The following is a 20,469-nucleotide window of genomic DNA, read 5'->3' on the forward strand; positions in this document are numbered from 1 at the left end:
AAGTTAAGCCCCTCGGCCACTAAATCTAAGCTACAGACAACAGTTCAACAGTCGAAGCCTCTGCAGTCTGATCCAAAAATAAATCAACGATGTATGGTTTTATGCTCAGTCATTCTTTTTGTGCAATATTTCTCTGACATATTATCAAAGATGATGAGTAGCATCCATTATACCGTCTGTGGGAGCAAGATACTGATAACATGTTTACACTACGATTATAAAGGGTGGAGAGGCTGAGATGGTCTGCTGCACTGATAAGATTATGGTTATTATCCCTTTCCTCTGTCAGCTCTTACCTCACTCAGAGCTTCTCCTGCCCTTTGCACAGCAGATATTTTACACAGTCTTGGGAAATTAGAGAGATGTCATTTGCTTTAGTTTTGGCTGGATGTCCGTCCTATACTTGTAGCTGCTGCTGACCCAGTCCAAAAGACATGCCTTTGTGTATTTTTAGATTGACATTTCCAGTGACAAAAAAAAGTGTGTTCGAAATACCAACACGTGCGTCTCATACAGTGCAGCAGCTGCTTGATCGTCAGTCACGTCAGTTATCAGCAGGTCTGTTGTCTGACAGGCTAAAATGTACTTTGAATCGAAATCCAACCGGAAAATATACAGCGCGGTGCATTGTGGCATTGTTACATGACTGGTGCTGAAATACAGCATCTGGTTACATGATTTGTATCTATTTATATAATTTAATACATATTCTTTTTTACTTACTGTTCTTTTAAAGTCACGTGTGTTTGCTATGCACATACAAGAGTGGGAAAAGTTTTTAAAATGTCATTGTACAGCTTTACATGTGCAATGACAATAAAAGGCTTCTATCTTCTATCTATATTACACTGTATAACACGGCTCAATAGATATAAAGTATCAACCTCGTTGGTTCAATATTTTTTTTTCATTTGGCAGCTACATGTACCTTGAATAACCTCCGTAACAATAACACGAGACCGCCTCTGCAATGCTTTTATGTCACTTTTAAAACCCCATTCCTGTAGACTTGCATTTATGTGATGTCATCTTTTTATATCTTTTTTTTTTTTAATACAGATATGTGACCTGGAAACCGTATTGTTGTTGGAATGCTGATCTTAATCGTCTGCGATTTGTATGTCTTTGTGAAAGCACTTTGTGAAGCTACTTCTGAAGGGTGCTACGTAAATAAAATGATTATTACATCACAATTACTTTTTTAATTTGAAAAGCGGAAGCGGAAGTTGGCTCCTGCGGGTGCGACGGTCAACTTGACGCGGTGCCTTTAAAGGGAATACCCTCTGTGCCGCGGAGGGAGTCTCCTTTAAAAAAAAAAAATCTTGATGGTGGATGGAATGCGGCTGCCGGAGCCGGGCACCTCGCCTCCCATCCCCGCTCGTATGACCACCACCACCGGCACCGGTAGGCCTGCTCCTCCGTCTTGTCCCTCGCCGTGTTTGTCCCGCTTACTTCGGACGCGTGCTCGCCCCGCGCGATGTTGTTGCCCGACCGCGCTTCGCGGGGACACAGCCCGCGGGAGCGCGGTCGGCGCCTGCCAGAGCCGCGCCACCGTGACTTTCACGGGTAACCTCTCGTGCGGGAAAACAGGTCCCGCGGAGTTAAAATTAGACCCGCTCCGCTTGTTGTGGACATGGTCCCGATGATAACGGACGGCTGTTCGCACCGCACGTTGCAGGACGCCCGGATCGCGGAGCAGCGGGGACCGGCTGAACACGGACCACCGGCTGACAGCGTCGCAACGCGGCGTGCGAGCGTCCGACCGTCATGTCGGGACAGACGTTGATGTTGAACTACAGTATAGCTCTTTTACAGAAAGGACCACGCGCATAGCTTTTTGAAGGTGCCTTTAAATATATATAGATATATCTATATATATATAGATATATATAGATAGAATATATATATAGAATATATATATATATATATTTGGCCAGATTCCACTGGTCAGATTAGGCCAGTGGGAAATAAACCCAGTGACCTCTGCCACAATGATTAAAAGATTTGGACCGGTTTCAATTAACCGGTTGTGCAAACTGCTGTATATGTCTGAGTATTTGAGGCTAACTGTTGTTTGTCAATCCCACTGGAAGAAGCACTCAGACCCTTGAATGCCTTATATGTATATATATATATATACATATATAAGTATAAATTCCTGAAAATTAGTAACTGAAATTGGCCAGTACAGTACAGGGAAAAGGTTTTTACACCCCATCACTGCTGTTTTGTCGCTCCTGTTTGTTCCACTTATGGTAAAAGTATGCTGTGAGATAACAACTCTCCCTTCACACAAGTTACAACATGTGTGCACCAGTGAGAAAGTAAATATGGAACTGGCACTAACCCTATATACAAATAAATGAGTTGTGTTTAGTTTTCTATCCCTTACCTAAAGTGGAGAAGTGTGTCAAGGACAGGAAGTGTATGGGTGTATTTGAATCTTAGGAAGGGATTTAGACTTTGCTCAAGCCAGGAACTGGTTTGGGTTACTCCTGTTTACATGTTGCTTTTGTTGAATTTAAACTTAGTTTCCTTCCTTTCCTCTTGTAAACATTTTTTTCCCCTGTAGTCTCTGGCCTAGTTATGCATTTAGATGTTTCTTAACACATGCGCAGTTCAGTGTTGGCAACTTTTGGCATCCAGCTATTAACATTTTCTATTTATGCTAGGTTGAAATACCTATAAACATGAATGTGCTGTTCAAACACGTACTGATACTGTTTAATTCCTCCCACCTCCTTTTCTTAGAGAGGGATCACTCAGAACGTACCAAAGATGACGGCTCCATCAAACCTGACCCCTGCGGCGCCACAGGAACCGCGCTTTTTGGTGTTGTTCGACTTTGACGAGACCATCGTCAATGAGAACAGCGACGATGCTGTACTGTGTGCTCTGCCGGGCCAGCAGCTCCCTGATCGTCTGAAGAGCAGCTTCAGGGAGGGGCATTACAATGAGCACATGCAGAGGATCTTGGCCTTCATGGCGGAGCAGGGTGTGCCTCAGGACTCCATCCATTCGGTGTTAGAGAGGATCCCACCAACGCCAGGCCTCCTCAACCTCCTCCAGTATCTGCAGAGCCACCGGGAGGACTTTGAGTTAGTGGTGGTCTCCGACGCCAACATGTACTTCATCGAGACGTGGCTGGAGCGCGCCGGGGTGCGCCAACTTTTCCGGAAGATTTTCACCAACCCGGCCAGTTTTGATGCGTCTGGCCGGCTTGTGCTGCTGCCTTTCCACTCCCACTCGTGCTCCCGCTGTCCTGACAACATGTGCAAGCAGGTGATCCTTCGGGAGTATCTGGCGGGCCGGCAGAAGGAGCTTGGCGGTGCACCCTTCCAGAGGGTATTCTACATCGGCGATGGGGCCAATGATATCTGTCCCTCTCTGGCTCTGGGGCCCCGCGACACAGCCTTCCCCAGGAGGGACTTCCCCATGCACAGGCTGCTGCTGGGGATGCAGCAGTCCCAGGCCGCCAAGTTCAAAGCAAACGTAGTTCCTTGGGCCAGTGGTGAGGACATCGTCGACTGCCTGAAGAAAATAATGAAGGAGAGATGAGATGAGTGTGTCTGTGATTGCGCGGAAGAGGGGTGGCAAATATAGCAAAGGTGCACAGACTCTAGTCCAAGGTGAGCAGCAGGATATGCATGATTTTACCTCAGCCACACTTGGTACAACTTAAAACAAAGTAGCTGAACAGTGTGCATCTATTTTAATCTATTGTTTTAAAGGAATAGTTTGACATTTTGGGAAATAAGCTTGTTCCCTTCCTTGCTGGGAGATAGATGAGAAGATCAAAGTCACTCCCAGTCTAAATTTGTAACTGGTGCCAGCAGCTTGTTAGGTTAGCACAAAGACACAAGCTCACTCAAGCTGTTAGACCTCTCAGACATGCTCTGAAAACTGCAGAAATGACCAGAGCATTTTAGAATCTGATGGACGTTTTCTGGAGTTCATGTCTGAGGACAGCTTAATTAACGCACCGTATCTCAACCAGACTCCAGGTTACTCCCTCTGGTCAACCCCCGGAAACTGCTGGTCTTTGTTTACCTTTGGTCAGAGGCAGGCTAGCTGTTTCTTCCTGTTTCCGGTCTTTGTGCTAAGCTAACCAGTTGCATAAAAGACAACGTGGCATCCTCATGTGACTTGAGCATATTTCCAAAATGTCTTGGTGTTCGTAAAGAGGATTTTAATTAATCGGTATTAACTGTTTGGTAGTAGTAGGTGCAATATGCAGTAACAAGAGTCCCATTGTAATACAAATAAATCAGTGTTTAACTTTGAGATCAATCCAGTCTGGACAAGACGCTGATCAAAATTGCGTCTTGTTTGCTCTGGAGTAAATCAAATCCTTCGATATGAATGTAATTCACTTTACATTGTAACATCTCACTGTGTCGGACGTTTTTGAGCGATGTTAGTTGTGGTATCCTCGGTCACATGCGCTTGTGAGAGAGTAGAGATTTCAGTGACATAAGAACAGCCACTTGAAAACCGCTCCATCGTTGGAGGCTCTCGGTGTCGACAGGCTTCTTTTCAAAACCCTCGACACTTCATCTGAGGCCTCGTCGACGACGGACACATTAGTGGGATCAGGTGTTGTGACACTATCGGGGACAAAAGACCACGCATGTTGCGTCAGGCAGGGACAAGGATGGTGCAGAGCAGGGATAAGGTGACAGAGACTCAGGCACACTACCTGTACCTGTCCCAAGACAGTGCTGATACCTAATCTGGGACTTGATTATACAGCAGTAATCTACACCAGCATGAGATCCAAAGGGAACGCTGTGGCCATACTGTCTGTCTGCACTTTGCCCCCACTATTGTACCATCTGACTCTGACACACTGAAATAAAGTGTAATGCAAAGTACATATTGATTATATTTTTAAAAAAGAGTTGTAAGTCATTAGCTAGCACACACTGTACTTGTATCTATTAAAGCAGTGATAAACAGTATTGCTAAAATGTTGTTGGGGCAGATTTATATTCTCTAAAAAGTATGTTGGAATATACTCCCGGTTAAAGTGTTGTGAGAGAATGGTGTTGGCATCAGCAGCTTTGCATAATTAATTCAACATATAACCTCACTTTGCCTCACTGAATCCATGACAGGGACTGGGAAATGTATTTTAAGATATAAAAAAGGGCACTTGTATTCACTGGGGCTGTTTTTAGCATTTTATTTTTCTGTTCAAATTCAGGGATTATTGGTGGAATAATATGTTGCAGGGCCCTGTTTTCATTTTTCCATGTCATATAAAAATAAGCGGGATGAATTACCTACAGTAATTGGGGCATGTCTATGTACATCTGTCTATTTCAAGTGGTTTTCCCTGTTAATTAACACACAAGTAAGCACTGATATGGATCCTGTCAAGTGACTTCAGGCCAGAGGTAGAAGAAATAAGAGTGTATATTCATATTAATTTTGTATTTTAAAAATTTCTAATACAAATCAGTGTACATCTTTGTCAAGCCATTACTATTAACAATAAGAAACATCCAGGCTTGGAATAACAACATGATGCTGCATAAATTTCCTTTAACCAGTGTTCTAATTTCTCAGGGAGTATCAGAGAAAGTGTTAGCAAGCAAACAGAATAAGTAATAAATAAGAGTAATAATGTATATTTATGGAAGTGTGTTAATTTGCACTCTTAGATTCAACTCAGATGCTCTAAGAACAAAGTGTGTATTCATTTGTGATTAAAAATCAATGCAGCTGCAGGAGTCTGACCCTGAAATTCTTTGAGATCCAAACCTACTGTAATCCACTCATGCGTTGTGGTTAGGAAAAGTCCTGTGAACTTTCCTCCCTCCGATGCTGGGAACACTGAAAATGTAACACAGGTACTTTAGTTTACTTGAATAATCTGTGTACTGGTAAAACTTCCATGGACTTTTGTGCAATAATTAAAATGCTGTATACGTGATATGATGTGAGAGACACTTAACATTTGACATTTTCAGGGATGTGAGAGGACCCCACATCACATCACTGTAGTGTTTTAAAATAACTTTACAACAACCAAATGCAATTGAGACCATGTGTTGTTACAGTAGGACTCTGGTTAAAATGCTACATTTTGCTTTGCTTTTTATGATTTGCTGTAACTTGAGTTTTGTATTTGTAATCAAAACTTCAATTACGTGTCTAATGCATCATTGTAACAGGAATATAAAGCCATTATCTGATTAATCTGGTTCCGTTGTGTGCTTCATAACTGAGACTGTAAAGGATTGCCACATAGTTACACCACTGAAAGATCAACTAGGCTCATCATCATCTTATATTAAATGTGTGTGTGTGTGTGTGTGTGTGTAAACAAAACGATTAGTTTAAGCAGATCATGAGATCAATAAAAGAGCCAAAACTGGCACTAGATGGACCTTAAATTGAGATTGTTTTGCAGTAACAATTTCCAAGGTCAAGAAATACAATGAATGAATTACACCATAAACTATAAAACTCAATATTAAGGAGGGTGACAAGATTAAAAAGCAGCATTTTTAAGAGGCAGCATCATAGTAGAAAAAGGCCGTCCTCCCCGAGGCTAATCATTTTGACAGGAAACAAGCGGAGTGACACTTGTCTGTAATTGTTGATGTCACTGTTTTAAGTTTAGGGAGGGACAATGTCAAGCTAGTGTCAAATACATTCTCTAAAGAATGGGACGTGGAAGTGATTAAAGGGAAGGGACAGCGAGGATGTAATCGTTTCCTGATTCAGCAGCAGAGGCAGAGACCGAAGAAGAGGAGGGACGACAGAGGAGTCCCGGACTGAGAGGAGTCATCTGAACCACTCTCTCAACTTGCAGGACTTCAGACGACAGAGTGATGAGAGACGGGCGGTCACTAGAGGAGAGCGGCAGGGTCAGTGGAAAGACAGTCAGCAGTATGGATGGAGGAGAGGGGAGAAGGGCAGCGGCACTGAGATGTGATGATATGAGAAGACAATGAGAGGAATAAACGTGTCACCATGACGCCCAGGGCAGTCACTCACAGGGGATCCACACTGCTGCGTGCAGATAGGAGGTCGATGTGGTCCACGACTACGTGAAGGAACCAGCGTGTAGGATCAAGTGACATCTAGCGGTGAGGTGGTGGATTTGTGACCTTCCGTTTACAAGCATGTAGGAGAAGCTATGGTGTCCGTTGGGTAACGTGGAAGACGCTCTCTTGTGGCAGTGTTTGGTTTCTCAATTCTGGGATACTGTACAAACACGGCGACGGCCAGCTCCCCATTTCCTGATTTCAGGTTATACACAAATGAAAGCATAATGATTAATATCAGAGTCCACTTCTATCAATAGATACCCTTAAATCTTACACTCTGGACCTGTAATAGAATTTGTTAATATCCAGACAGATCAATGAAAAGGGCAATAAAATGTGAAATGTTTCTGATTGGTGATTGGAATGGCCACATTTAACCTGCATGCACATTCAGTCGTGCTCACTCTAAACTGACATTTAAGGTGAACACATTCAAACAGCCCTCTGGACTCAACTGCATCATTCTGCACCGTGAAAGTCAAACACAATGAAGCAAATAACAATAAGCTAAACACATTTTGAGTGGAGAAGAGAATATAAAGGAATGAGAAAGAGAATAACATATACACATAAAGAATATCTTCTTTTTTATTTACAATTTAGAATCTTTTTTTCTTCTTTTCTTCTTGCGAAAATATTTTGAGCATTCCACCTTGCCCATACAACCGCTTCGAATGAATGCCCTCTTCAACTTAAATGCCCCTATCACATGTGTACATACTAAGGCCATCATCAGTGTCACTAGAGGACTGAACTTCTGTGTACGACATCTCAGAAGATGACCAGAAGATGGCACCAAATATGTATCTCTATGAAAACTGTGTAGGCGTAGCCCAAAAGACTTTTGATATTTTGGACAGTACAAGTCGTTCAAGGGGAGACATGAATAAGAAAACCAGAGTGACGCGTTGCAGCAGCATCAGCAGTGTTGATGTGAATTCATGAAACGACGCTCAGGAAATATGACAGCCCAGGCTCAAGGCTGTGGTGGTGGAGATGACGTGGTGTGTGTGTGTGTGTGTGTGTGTGTGTGCGTGCTCCATGTCATCATGTGAGTTTGAGATTCTGCTGGAGTCAGACAATTAATATGTTGATTTAGCTTTTTTAAAAATTGTATGGAATTCAGTCAATGTTGTGTCCATTAAGCCGTCTGTCACATCTGTCATAGCTTTTTTTTTAAATTGTTTGGAATTCAGTCAGTGTTGTGTCCATTAAGCCGTCTGTCACATCTGTCATAGCTTTTTTTTTAAATTGTTTGGAATTCAGTCAGTGTTGTGTCCATTAAGCCGTCTGTCACATCTGTCTGTTCGGATAAACGTCATTTCTCTCTCCACATGGGAATTCGTGTCTCTGATGAATTCTTTCCCTCGGGTGATTCCAATGCCTTTGTTATCATCTACCATTGTATTTTCCATTGTCAGGTGTAATGTAAAAAATAGATTAGGCCATGCCTCTATGCACTCTGTTAGCGTTCCTGTTCTGTTCTTCAAATGTAATAGTATTTCGTATAGTTGTGAGACAGTGTTCCTTCACCTCTTCTTTTTCCGACATGACTCCACCATCGCGCTTTGGAAGCCCCTCTCCGTCAGCGCCTCTCTGTCAGCCTCCACAACTCTCCGCTCAATTGATCGGACCAGAATTGATCCTTCAATTTAAGTCATATTGAGCCTGACATTGTCAAGGAAAGAGTACATGCTGTGTCTATTATGGCTAAATAGGCAAAAGATAACTTGCTGCCCAACCCAATTTTCGATGACCTCCGGAGGTAAGTGAATGGATAGAAAACCCAATTAACATCAGCCTGTGGGGAATGATGACGAATCGTATTTGAGGATCTCTCACTCGTCAGTGACGGCCTCGCTGCCTCGTGTTGGTTCTCCCTGTCAATATCCAGATACAGTACCAGCTGACGTATGCGCAGCCCCACCACTAACAGTATACACTCAACTGTTGAAATGCTTTAAATTGCCAAGGCTGTACGATGATTGCCTTTATGGATAACCCCATTGATTTTTCTCCATTCAATTACTCATTCAGAGGTGAAAGATAACTCAATTAGGGGACTTGAAGCTTGTAAGAGGTCACTCTGAATTAGGATGTGAGCTTCCCATGCCAAAGCGCTATCAGGCTGATTAGGGCTGTAAGTGTTCCCACTCCTCTGTGTTTGATTCTTCTGCTGATAGTTTGGGTATACAATGCCAGCCAAAAGTCGAGCTAATAGCTTCGAGCTGTGGTCCTCCCTGGGAGAGGGAGTAGAAGAGGGAATTGTCAGCTGTTGGAGCTGACATTTTTCTAAAGTCCTTGAGAAGAACTGTAAAAAAACTGAAATTTTTTTGGCTTGGCTTTTTTTTCCAGCTACAGGAAAAACAATGTATGAATTGTATCTGCAAGGCCTTGAAGATGGTCAATGTCACAAATAAACCTCATTGTTAGGTGAGTGGCTTTCGTGTATTCATGAGTTATCTGCTGACGAAAACTGAAAAGAGGCCATGCAGTGTGGGATATTATGAAAAACTTTGTCCTTAAGGCCATCTTGCATAGAACGCATTATAATACTTAGCTGAAATAACACACATATCAGAGCCACATGTTTTGGCAAAAGTAGCCCATTATTTGGCACTCCTGCTATTTAGTTTGATACTTCCTTTAAATTTCTAATATGATTCCAAAAATTAGTTTCCACAATGCAACTACATTGTGTTTCCATCCAATTAACTGTCTCAGTAACACTCCCAGTTTGTACGCAGGCTGATCAAATCATGTGGGTTGTTATCTAGGCCTTAAGAAAGCCTGAATCAGGGCTTCAGATGACATTATACAGCGCTTCTTTTCTTTTTTTTACAAGCCTACTTGTAGTCTTCATGACAGGTAAAATGACCTTTATGTGTAAAATTGGTGGATCTCCCCTTAAAGGCGCAGCTTGTTGAGTGCATAGTGTGAAAGAGCAAAAAGCTCCTGGCAAAACAAGTTTTACAGATCCACGATTCGTATCCAAAGCCTGATGGAAGCAGATGAAACAAACAGTTGGTGTCTGCTCAGTCTCAGACTCCGTCTTAAGAAAACAATGTGGTAAATATAAAGTATGTGTTGTCTGAAACCTCTCGTCTTTGAACCTTTTCATGAAGACCTGACTCGGGACCAACTTTCTCTGCTGTTTGTTCAGCCGAAACTACACGAAGGACCTGGAGGAAACCACATATTTTGCAGTGAACCTTGGCGTTCAACAGAAAAACAGGTGTAGAGGTTGACAAAGCGGCCCACGTGTATCTGCAATGTCTGGAGTTGGTTAATCTGCATTTTAAAGTGGGTGAACAACAAACAAAAAAATCATCATTTGTCACTGTAGACAATCTTGCACATGTCCACGGTGAAAGATAGAAAGATAGACAAAGATCAAGATGACAGCAATACACTTCAGAAAATATGTGTCTACACCACAGAACCTGTTTGGACTGTGGCTGTGCATTGTCTTTACATTACGTTGTACAACTGGTATGTCACATGCAACGTCTTTGTATTCGAATGTATAAAATGTGCAGTGTGACACTAACCTGTATCTGAGCAAAAAAAAAAAAAACAGCAATCGGCTTTCTTACATATTTTTTAAAGCACTGCACGTTCCTATGATTTATATTAACTGGATACAAGTGTGAAAAAACGGTGCTTTTGTATGATGCAGATGTTTGGTAAACCAACCAGGACCATGGCATTTAGCAGTTATATTTTCGTACACACGCTCACACACACACACACACACACACACACACACCACTCCTCGCCCTGCACCAGTCCGTTTGTCTTCCTCTGCTCATTCTATCGAGCTCGCGCTCTCTCACGTTCTCTCTCTCTTTCTCTCTCTCTCTCTCTCTCTCTCTCTCCCCGTGATTAAAAACTACATTTAATGCTTTCATTTGCTAGAACTTCACTGACCTTAAACGTTGAGGCGTGTTTTTTCCCCCACGAGTCAAAGAGAATATTGTCCTTCTGTCCCTCTGATCAGGCGATGGAGATCTTTCTTTTCCCCTCTGCCCGGCAGCGGCGTACTTCACAGGTTGCTCGGCGAAAGGTCCCGGATGTTGGCGGGCGCGGGCGGCTCCACGTGCGGGTCTGACCAGGTGAGGACGCAGCTCGAGGCGAGGTGAACGTCGGTCTGCCGGGACTTGAGAGGCGAATGTCCGCGGGAGAGTTCACCAGGAGCGTGGAGAGAAAAGGTGAGACGACTAGAGAGAATATCGCGATGTTAGTCTGTTTCCAGGATGGATTTTGAATTTGGGCGAAGTTCCACGCCAAAACTTGGATTACTCGACACATTTGGTTGACTTGCACTTCACCTTTTTTTTTTTTTTTCATCTCCCAGTTTATTAGAAAGTGTATTTCGACATATGAACCTGGTGATAGTTGAAAGTAACATTGAAGCACTACACAACCATTTCGTCCTGGTTGAAACTCTCTGACAGTCTTTTGTTCAGTGACTGTGATGTTAGCTTAATGCTGCAGTTGTAGTTGTCATGCTCCTGAAGGATGAGACAACTATTTTCTATTAATCTGCCCTTCATTTGTTTGTTTATGTATGTATTTCACAATGTGTCATCAAATATCCCAGGAGCCCCAATTCAGAGTTTTTCATTTAGCTAAAAGTTAAAAAGTTAAAAAAGAGCAAAATTTTTTACATTTACAAAAGTGGAACCAGACTCATTTTTTTTTAGAGTTAACTGCTTTTTTAAATGACTATTGATTAATTTTCAATGAAATTTATTAGCCAAATAGTGCTTGTATTTGCGTTTAAATTGTTTATACATATTCATTTGAACTGAATTTATCCTGACCGTCCAAACAGCTGACTGAAGTTAAATTATGTCGGGGCTTGATTTTAATCTTAATCTAATTATTTCCCGTGGATCTGTGCTTTTGCATGATTTTCCCTTTGACGTATTTGATTTAAAAAAGCTGTGCAGTCTTTGCAATATTTTTTCAGCAGTGAGACGGAATAGATAGAAGATATATCCTTAAACTAAACAAACATAGGCAAAGTACGGTCATAGTGTGAAAGCTTTAAACATGTGCTATTTAAAAACATGATTTACCTGTCAGTTAACAATTACACTACCATCTATAAAGGCTGTGTGAAGAATTTGATTAAACCCACTTTTTTCCGTGCGTTGTCTCTCTGCAGGCACATGGGGTTTGAAATCTCTCCAAATCCTGGCAGTGGAAAACTGGGAGGATAAGAAGAAACAAAAAAGGGTAATAAGAATGATGACTTTAATTCATTGGAACTATTGCTGTTAGGACACTAAGATTTAGAGAATTAAAAAAAATTCTGATTAGGTGAAGTGGTCGGGAAGGAGCAGCAGCGGGAACAGAGCCTGTCGTTGTAAAATAGGAGTCAGTTGTTCATGAAATGCTTGTTTCTAGTTGTCACCCTATACATATGTTACATCATAAACAGATTGTTTTTACAATCAGTTTGTTATCATCACTTGGATAAATAGATAGCTGTCTTTGCTCAGGGTCAGGGTCAAATTATTACTGTTTATACATACTGCATCATCTGCTTGTGGTTTGACATGTTTGAGTGGGGCGGCTCAAAAAGTGACCCCGGAACACGCCGCAGGCTTCAAGTACTTGTCACACTGATGAAGAATGCTGAATCTTAAAGTTTGGGTAACTGCACCCACAGTACTTTTTCAATGTACTTTTTCCAATGGGCACATTTTTTTTATTCCAGTAAGTTGGTCAAGTCATGTATGAAATGTAGTTAAGGTGATTTATGTATTCATGGCTAATTTGATAGGGACAGATACAGTATACATACTGAAAACAGCTGCCGATGCAAGTGTCACAGTGTTGATAGCAGATGCTAAGTTGCAACACCTGTCCCTAGAAGGTTTTTGATGAAAATATTAAATCAAACAGAGAGATACAAGATGGAGTGAGATAAAACAAACTGAATGAAACGGTTACAAATGCAATATACTACACTATAAAGCACACTTAAAAGCATTACAGAGTAGAAGGGTACAAGTTTGTTGCTGAATTAACCAGCGTTTGGTGGCTCTCTCAAAAGTGGTTTGCAGTTTGCAATACATTTCAAGTGATCAGGTAGCGAGTTCCAGGGCTTTGCTCCTTTAAAAAAGCTGTCTGAGCAAAGGATGTTTTACAGAATGGTGTTTGATTTCAAGACAGATTTATTCTTCTTGCTGCAGCCACTGTCTTAGTTTCTTTATTGGTTTTTCCTGACAAACCCTTCAGCCTGTTTGTTAGTCTGAATTCCTGTCGTAATAGACTTATTAGCTCCCAGGCACAACTGGGAATCGGTTACTTTTACAGTACTCCCAAAGTAAGGCACAAGAGCCAGGTCTTGCAAATCATTTTCACTGGATTTCATTTGTCCTAAATTCAAAGACAGACATGGTGTATGATGCGTGTCTAAACCCTTGCACAATTTTTGTTTTTACGTGTTGTCACCTACCTGTGCTGTCTTAAAGATTAATGTGTCCCTGGATCACCACATCAAAGCTTTTGTATGGTGACTACGTCCTGGCAGACATGGCAGGGGTTTATTGCATTTAAGATGATGACCATGTGGCCATAATGTACCTGGTTCAAGTCCAGCCAGAGACCTCTGTGGTGGGTCATTCTCTCCTCTACCCCCCCCCCCCCCCCCGCCATCAGCTTTCCACTGTGTAGTGCGTGCTATCAAGAAAAAATACTTTAAAAAAACAAATGCAGTGTCAGCAAGCTACAAACATTTTACAGTCGCCTTTCAAGTTAATAGTGGGTAAGCGTTTCGTGCTCGAAAGATAGCTTTGAAGGTAACCACAAGCCTTCACATTCACAGCTTGGAGCCTTCGTAGATAGGCATGAAGATGGGTGGCTGCTCTTTTATTTCTTTAACGCTCCTCAAATAGTTCTTTTACTGGCACCGTAGGAAGCTGGAGGCTGCTGGTCTGGGGCTGGAATTTGTTTGTGCCTGTGCTGGCAGGATAAAACCCTGTTGGGAACATGGGAAACCACTCATCAAAATATTTACCTACAGTGCCACTAGTTGTCATATAACTACACAAGGTGCATTAAGATTTATCGAGAATGTAGACAAAGCTTTAATACCTGCTTTAGATGTGTCGCTTACTGCTTTCATTCGAGATGACCCCAATTGACCTAAATTCACGTATTGTATGTGTTATTGTGAAGGTAATTTGTAAACTCTCTATATGAATTGAACTTTTATGAGCAAAAAAAAGCACAAGTCATTGGTGGGCAATTAAATTTGCTCTACTCATTCGCTGTGCGGCAACGTGATAAGACTTTGCCTGATGAGCTGAAAAAGGGAAGTGTTTCCAGCCATCCGCTAGACTTTTGTTTGGGTGGTGATAGCTGTGCTACTGGGTCTCCAAATAGTACGTTACACAACTTGGCCAGATGTGCAGTTTTAGACGGCACGTGACTGGTAATGAGACAGTCTGGAGTTTGTTTTGTTTTTTTTCTTTACAGAGTGAGACATAAGGAACACTGTTAACTCTTGCGTTAGTAGCAGCGGGTATTTTTGGACGAAATGTCACACTAACTCATTGCCGTAGTCGTGCATCAGTATGCTTTTATTTGATAAAATGGGTGAGAGACACTTTTACAGTTGAGTGGCACTTTGATGTAGTGTATGAAGTGTTGGGATGTAAAGTCACTAAATGATATAAGTACTTTTTGTGACTAGTAATAAATAATCAGCAGACATATATGAACAAAATATATATACATATGTATAACCCGGGCAAACTGTAGTTGTGCGAAATCAAGATAAATAAGCCATTAATAGCTATTTTCTTTATGGGTTAGTTGATTAGATAATCTGTCAGTAATCGTTTTGATTACTCAAATAACTGCTGTCATAACAGTGAAAAGTGTAACAATTTTAGGGGGTTTACTTAGAAAGGACTGATCCACAATCACAGTTGTTACACATTAATGTTCCACCCACTGACTAATTCATTAATCGCATTGCAAATAAAAGAAAACTCCATGTTCTCCTTTTTACATAATCACCCTGAGCCCGAGGGCCTGATTTGATCCAACAGTGCGATCGTCTTCCGACCGGATCAAAAGCTTTCTCCCGGTAACACTGTGATAAGGCAATTGACTTCATACAGTGACTCTTTGAGCCTGTCTCTCTTTCACCTGCTTTTGTTTTGCCTCGGTCCCTGTCCCCCGATTGTAGATGATATCAAGTGCATGAACTCACATAACCATCTGTAGGTTAAACAGGATTTCCAGGGTTTAACATGAGGTTGTCTAGTTCATATGAGGAAAAAGATTATCTCACTGGGCATCGATGAATGCAGGCTTAATTGCTACAGGGTGATTTAATCTTGTACATACTTAACCATCTAGTGTGCTACTACCTGCGAGCATCTCCATCCCTCCACTTCTAGCTAATTATAATACATGGAACTGTGTTAGCATATAGCAGCATTTAAATGAGATGAGATGTGTAATGCTAAGAAATACTCAGCTAATGTAGTGTTACCGTGACTTTTTTTAAAAATATAATGGCGCCTTTCATGTCACTCAAGATCACCTTACTTCAAGTACAGTGATAAAACAGACAATTAACAATGAAGCATTAATAAAACATCAGCACAGTCAACATGTGATAGGGCAAATGTATTAAAATCAACAGTTGTAAAACACAAGTTGCCGTTGAGCCAGTTAAAGTGCGTAGGTTTATTTTAAAAGATGGGTTCCAAGAGCAGTTTTGAATTGTGGAAATTGGGAGTTCCAGAGTTTTGGTGCTGCATGGGAGAAAATCCCCGGCACCCTCTGTGCTGAGGTTCGGGATGAGTTGCAGTTGGTGGATGAGTTTTTTGGGGCGTAGTCCGGAGACGTTTCGTAGATGGAAAAAGGCAATCCGGGAGACATTGTTAATATGGCTGGAGAAAGTGGGGGTATTGTCCAGGAGTTTATATCTTGTTCAGTACTTTATCTAAATTTGAGATTAAAATTTTAATTTCAGTCATTAAGGTGATGGTAATTTGTTAAAAATGTTATGTTGGTTTAAGATGAGTATTTGTTAAAGACAGCAATATTTAAGTTCCTGTTTAAACTGGTAAGCATGGTACTGTCGCTGTAAGAGAAATCGCTCTATGCATGGCTTTGAAGTTAATTATGTCATTGCTTTGAAGTTAGCTAGTTCAGTTGAGGCTCAAGCTGCTTCCATTCCTGCAGCTCCTTTTCAGCCTCTGCCTGTAACACCTGGACAGTTAGATGTCACAATGGCGTACTGTAATATGGGACATCACCCACGTTCCATCCTTGTCATTACTCTTCTTTTTGTGTAGGGAGTGTTTAGATGTGAACTTTGGTGCACAGCTATTAAAAAAATGAAGGATGAACGTGTCATTTTGGGAGATGTGATTTTTGATACTGTAAGTGCGTACAAGAAATAAAAAATGCTTGTCTGTGTTGGATTCCAAATCAGTACCACGCTTGAACTAAACAAATAAAAACTTAAATACCGTAGAAGAATGCGTGCTGTCTTTGTTTGTATAATAAAAACTGGTCTATTCATTCAAACACAAAAAGAAAAATTGTTAAATAATCTTTTTATAATAAAAAAAGGTCTATTTATTCATATGCACGGTTAGGGTTTGTTAGATAATCTTTTCCACTTTTCTGTGCACATATTAGACACTGTTACAAACAAAGTAGTGCCTGCAATCTGAATTGTTCTTGGCCAGATATGTTTGTTTTAATGGTAAATACATTTTACTATAGTAAGGTCTAATTATGTGTATTAATGCGTTAACCATTTCTTCTCTGTCCACAGGTGAGTAACAAGAGGTGTATGTCGCTGTAGTTTCCATGCCACTACCATGAGTTGGAGTTTCCTGACTCGTCTGCTGGAGGAAATCCACAACCACTCTACATTTGTGGGCAAGATCTGGCTCACTGTCCTCATTGTTTTCCGCATCGTGTTGACAGCCGTGGGAGGCGAGTCCATCTACTACGATGAGCAGAGCAAGTTTGTGTGCAACACGGCTCAGCCGGGCTGCGAGAACATCTGCTACGACTCCTTCGCTCCACTCTCACACGTTCGCTTCTGGGTCTTCCAAATCATCCTGGTGGCCACACCTTCGCTCATGTACTTGGGCTACGCTGTCAACAAGATTGCTCGCGCAGATGAGCGTGCTGACAGTGGGGAAGCGGGCGGATTGTCACGGAGGAAACCCAAGAAGCACTCTCTTTTGACCAGAAGGCAGCATAGGGGCATTGAAGAGGCTGAGGATGACGAAGAGGAAGACCCAATGACCTATGAAATGGCAGAGGTGATAAGTGATGGTGATGGAGCAGCAAAAGAAAACGGTGATGATGGACAAGTAAAGGTCAAGGTGCGGCATGATGGGCGCCAGCGTATCAAAGAAGATGGACTTATGCGCATCTACGTCGTTCAGCTCTTGGTTCGCACTTTGTTGGAGGTGGCGTTCCTGTGTGGACAGTATGCGCTGTATGGATTTGCAGTACCTCACACCTACTTGTGCTCTGACCTGCCCTGCCCTCACAATGTGGACTGCTTTGTGTCTCGCCCCACTGAGAAAACCATCTTTCTCCTCATCATGTACACAGTCTCCCTGCTCTGTCTGGCTCTCAATATATGGGAGATGCTTCACTTGGGCATCGGTACCATCTGTGAGATTGTACGCTCCCGCCGGGAGCAGCTCCCTGATGAAGAGTTGTACGGACTGAAACAAGGATCTCTTAAGGAGGCAGGATTTGACAGCAAGGATTTCACCAACTACTCTTATTCTTGGAATGCAGCATCATCTCCACCACGGTATGACATCGCCATCAAGCCTCTTGTGGTACCTACAAAGAACCATGAGAAAGCACTGCCCATCACTGATCTCGCTGATGCTAAGATGGCATGCCAGCAGAACCACGTGAACATTGCCCAAGAGGAGCGTCAGCAGTACACCAACAACGATGACAACCGGGGCAGAAAAGGAAGGGGAGATGCCTCCAGCTGTTTTCAGAAGGATCTCAGTCAGCCTCAGAAAACAGACAGTCAGGGGTACCGCCAGCTTCAGAGCGACAATAATAACCACAGCAATCCTAACCGTGAACATAAACACCAGCCGGTCTACAAACACAACAAGACAAGAGTGTTGAAAGGCTCTGAGTGGATCTGACGTACACACTGACTTTTGGTTTTTTCTTAAAATCAATACGAAACATCCTCACATCAACACATATATTTACATTTTTATGTCTTGTATTAAACTGTATTAAAGAAAGACAGGGAAGCCACTTTACATAATTTTCAATGATATTCTTGCAATTTAAATAGTAAGTGGAACATTTGTGCCAAAAAAAAAAGTCTATGAACCTAGACATACCTGACTGGGATGTAGTAATCGAGTCTGACGAGTCGCTATTTTGGGGACTCCTGACTCGACTTGGACTCACGCATTAATGACTCAGACTTGGACTCTGACCCGAGGATTAATGCAAGAGGACTCAAGCTTTCATGAAATCGGACTCGAAGGTGGATGAAGTCCCTGACAACTTATATGTTTAAAAGGTCTGTCAATTTAGTCTGTAACAGTTTCTTGCAAGGGCAGGGTGTGTGTGTCCTCTTCCACCTGCAGATTCAGCGCGCCCCACACTGGAACAAATTTGGAAGATGCAGCGCGACGTGCCCCGGGTCGTGAAGACTTTGAATGGTGAAAGCTATGTCATTTTTGTAGACCCCCTTTTATTTGTGACTTGGACTTGGACACAAACACTGGGGACTCGAGACGAACTCGGGAGTTGGTGACTCTACTATAACACTGCCTCTTGATAATAGACATTTAATGCAAATATATTGCGTTCAAGTATGCAAAAATGTGTTTTTATTTTGAATACTAAAAATATCTTACATATGTCTTTTGCTGTGGGATGTTAGTGTTGGTCTTTGATTCAATGTGGATGCACAGATGCTTCCATGCTGAAACCTAAGGTGCCTTTTTTCAAACAGTCAAAAAAAATGTCACAGGTTTGATGGTGATTTGCCATTTTTCCTGCTATAGAGAGAAGTGTTATGTTTTCGGTCGCTGATTTTAGTGTTTCTGTTATTATTTTGAAGATAAAAAAATGCTTTGATAGATTTTTAAATGTATTGGTCAGTGGATGTTTGTGAAAGTTAGATGACCTGAATCTGAGTCTTTTTGTTGGCCTGTTACATTTTTGACATATGTTGTTTGTTTAAAGTTTATGCTATGAAGGTTTCAACCATTAGTCAATTATTTTTTTCATCTGGCCTGTTTTTTATATATATATATGTATATATTTCTGGTATGAATAATTCCGTTCTTTTATTTTCACATTGAAATGCCATTAAGGCTATAGCCCTTGGCACTGTGCCACTGCAAGTATTTTTACTACATTTGTCGCACATTTTACAATGTTTGTGTCATGACATATTTAAAGATATATTGATTTTGGATTGCATCACTTCCCTTGGGTGGAACAATTTTGAGTTATAATAAAATATTTGAATCCATGTGAACAAATGTTTGAAGGTGCCAGTGGACTTTCTTGAGGATTCATGTTTGCAGGCACACTGCCCTCTGCTGGGCAGGGAGCCTTGTGTGAGGCTCCAGCTGACAAAGCATGTTATCAATTTTGTCAGTTTTTTTTAAATGATGTGATTTTGTTTTCTCGAGGTGATGTCATTTTGTAATTTTACCCCGTTAAAGAAGCAACCCAATTTTTTTAACATGTATTCTGAAAGAGAAGTGAAACATTTCCAATTAAGGCAAGTGTGACAATATGTCCTACTCCAGATAAGTCCCATTTTGATATCCTATGGATAACTTTCATACTTACAACCATTTGTTGTTTTATTTTTCAACCATCTCTGTGCCTGAGAGAAGTGGATCACACAAAGTAATACGTCTTATTTGTCTGTGTTATCTTAGCAAGCAAGAATTTGAGCCGCTGGTTGAAACTGACAAGGATAGAGCAATGATTAAAAAACAAATTTCAACTGGTTATACATTCTGTTGCAGTAATCCAAAACAACAGCCTGCACCCACACACAGTAGAATTGAGACTATGGCAGTGGTTATAGGTTAGTCTTATTGTTTTGTATATTACATCAGTTTCACTCCTTGTAGTCACAAAAGGGTCAATTGTAGCTGATATGTTAACATCATGAATGTGTGTAGAAGAAAAGCCAATTTGTATTTTTTTTTGGGGGGGGGGGCTCTCAAAAGTACAGAAGTGGCTAAGATGTTAAATGACCAGAGCATAGACTCTGTTGTACCCCAGAGCAACTTTTGTGTTGCGTTTAGGTTGTTACCGAATCAGCGTGTAAGTAAGAGTCAACCCCGTGTAAAACTCATAACTAAAACAGACAGAAATGGACTCAAAT

At 41.5% G+C, this 20,469-nt stretch overlaps 2 protein-coding genes and 1 long non-coding RNA gene across 6 annotated transcripts; 2 read left to right on the forward strand and 1 right to left on the reverse strand.

The window, feature by feature from the left end:
• Positions 1–1,186: 1,186 nt before the first annotated feature.
• Positions 1,187–6,204, forward strand: LOC118287253 (probable phosphatase phospho1). Of its 2 annotated transcripts, none has more exons than XM_047327515.1 (2): positions 1,187–1,843; positions 2,752–6,204. In XM_047327515.1, exon 2 carries the CDS (start codon positions 2,779–2,781, stop codon positions 3,556–3,558), a length of 780 nt encoding a protein of 259 aa, XP_047183471.1. In that variant the 5' UTR covers positions 1,187–1,843; positions 2,752–2,778; the 3' UTR covers positions 3,559–6,204. The 2 variants fall into 2 exon arrangements, with proteins under 2 accessions (XP_047183471.1, XP_035468141.2); XM_035612248.2 differs by having other exon boundaries at positions 1,187–1,404.
• A 414-nt stretch (positions 6,205–6,618) lies between these two features.
• LOC118287254 lies at positions 6,619–11,125 on the reverse strand. Its single transcript, XR_004785616.2, has 3 exons — positions 10,992–11,125; positions 7,009–7,253; positions 6,619–6,860 (listed from the first exon to the last, which is right to left on the reverse strand). It is a non-coding gene; the product is annotated as an uncharacterized LOC118287254 (long non-coding RNA).
• LOC118287251 (gap junction gamma-1 protein-like) lies at positions 11,089–20,087 on the forward strand. Of its 3 annotated transcripts, XM_035612244.2 has the most exons (3): positions 11,091–11,272; positions 12,235–12,305; positions 16,882–20,087. In XM_035612244.2, the coding sequence occupies exon 3, from the start codon at positions 16,928–16,930 to the stop codon at positions 18,239–18,241; it is 1,314 nt and encodes a 437-aa protein (XP_035468137.2). In that variant the 5' UTR covers positions 11,091–11,272; positions 12,235–12,305; positions 16,882–16,927; the 3' UTR covers positions 18,242–20,087. The 3 variants fall into 3 exon arrangements, with proteins under 3 accessions (XP_035468138.2, XP_035468137.2, XP_035468139.2); XM_035612245.2 differs by lacking the exon at positions 12,235–12,305 and having other exon boundaries at positions 11,089–11,272; XM_035612246.2 differs by lacking the exons at positions 11,091–11,272; positions 12,235–12,305 and adding an exon at positions 15,484–16,480.
• The last annotated feature ends 382 nt before the right edge of the window (positions 20,088–20,469 follow it).

This window comes from Scophthalmus maximus, chromosome 16 (assembly GCF_022379125.1).
Source record: "Scophthalmus maximus strain ysfricsl-2021 chromosome 16, ASM2237912v1, whole genome shotgun sequence".
NCBI lineage: Eukaryota > Metazoa > Chordata > Actinopteri > Pleuronectiformes > Scophthalmidae > Scophthalmus > Scophthalmus maximus.

Coding starts and splice junctions, on each gene's coding strand:
- LOC118287253 (XM_047327515.1), top strand. CDS start 2,779: ATGACGGCTCCATCAAACCTGACCCCTGCGGCGCCACAGGAACCGCGC.
- LOC118287251 (XM_035612245.2), top strand. CDS start 16,928: ATGAGTTGGAGTTTCCTGACTCGTCTGCTGGAGGAAATCCACAACCAC.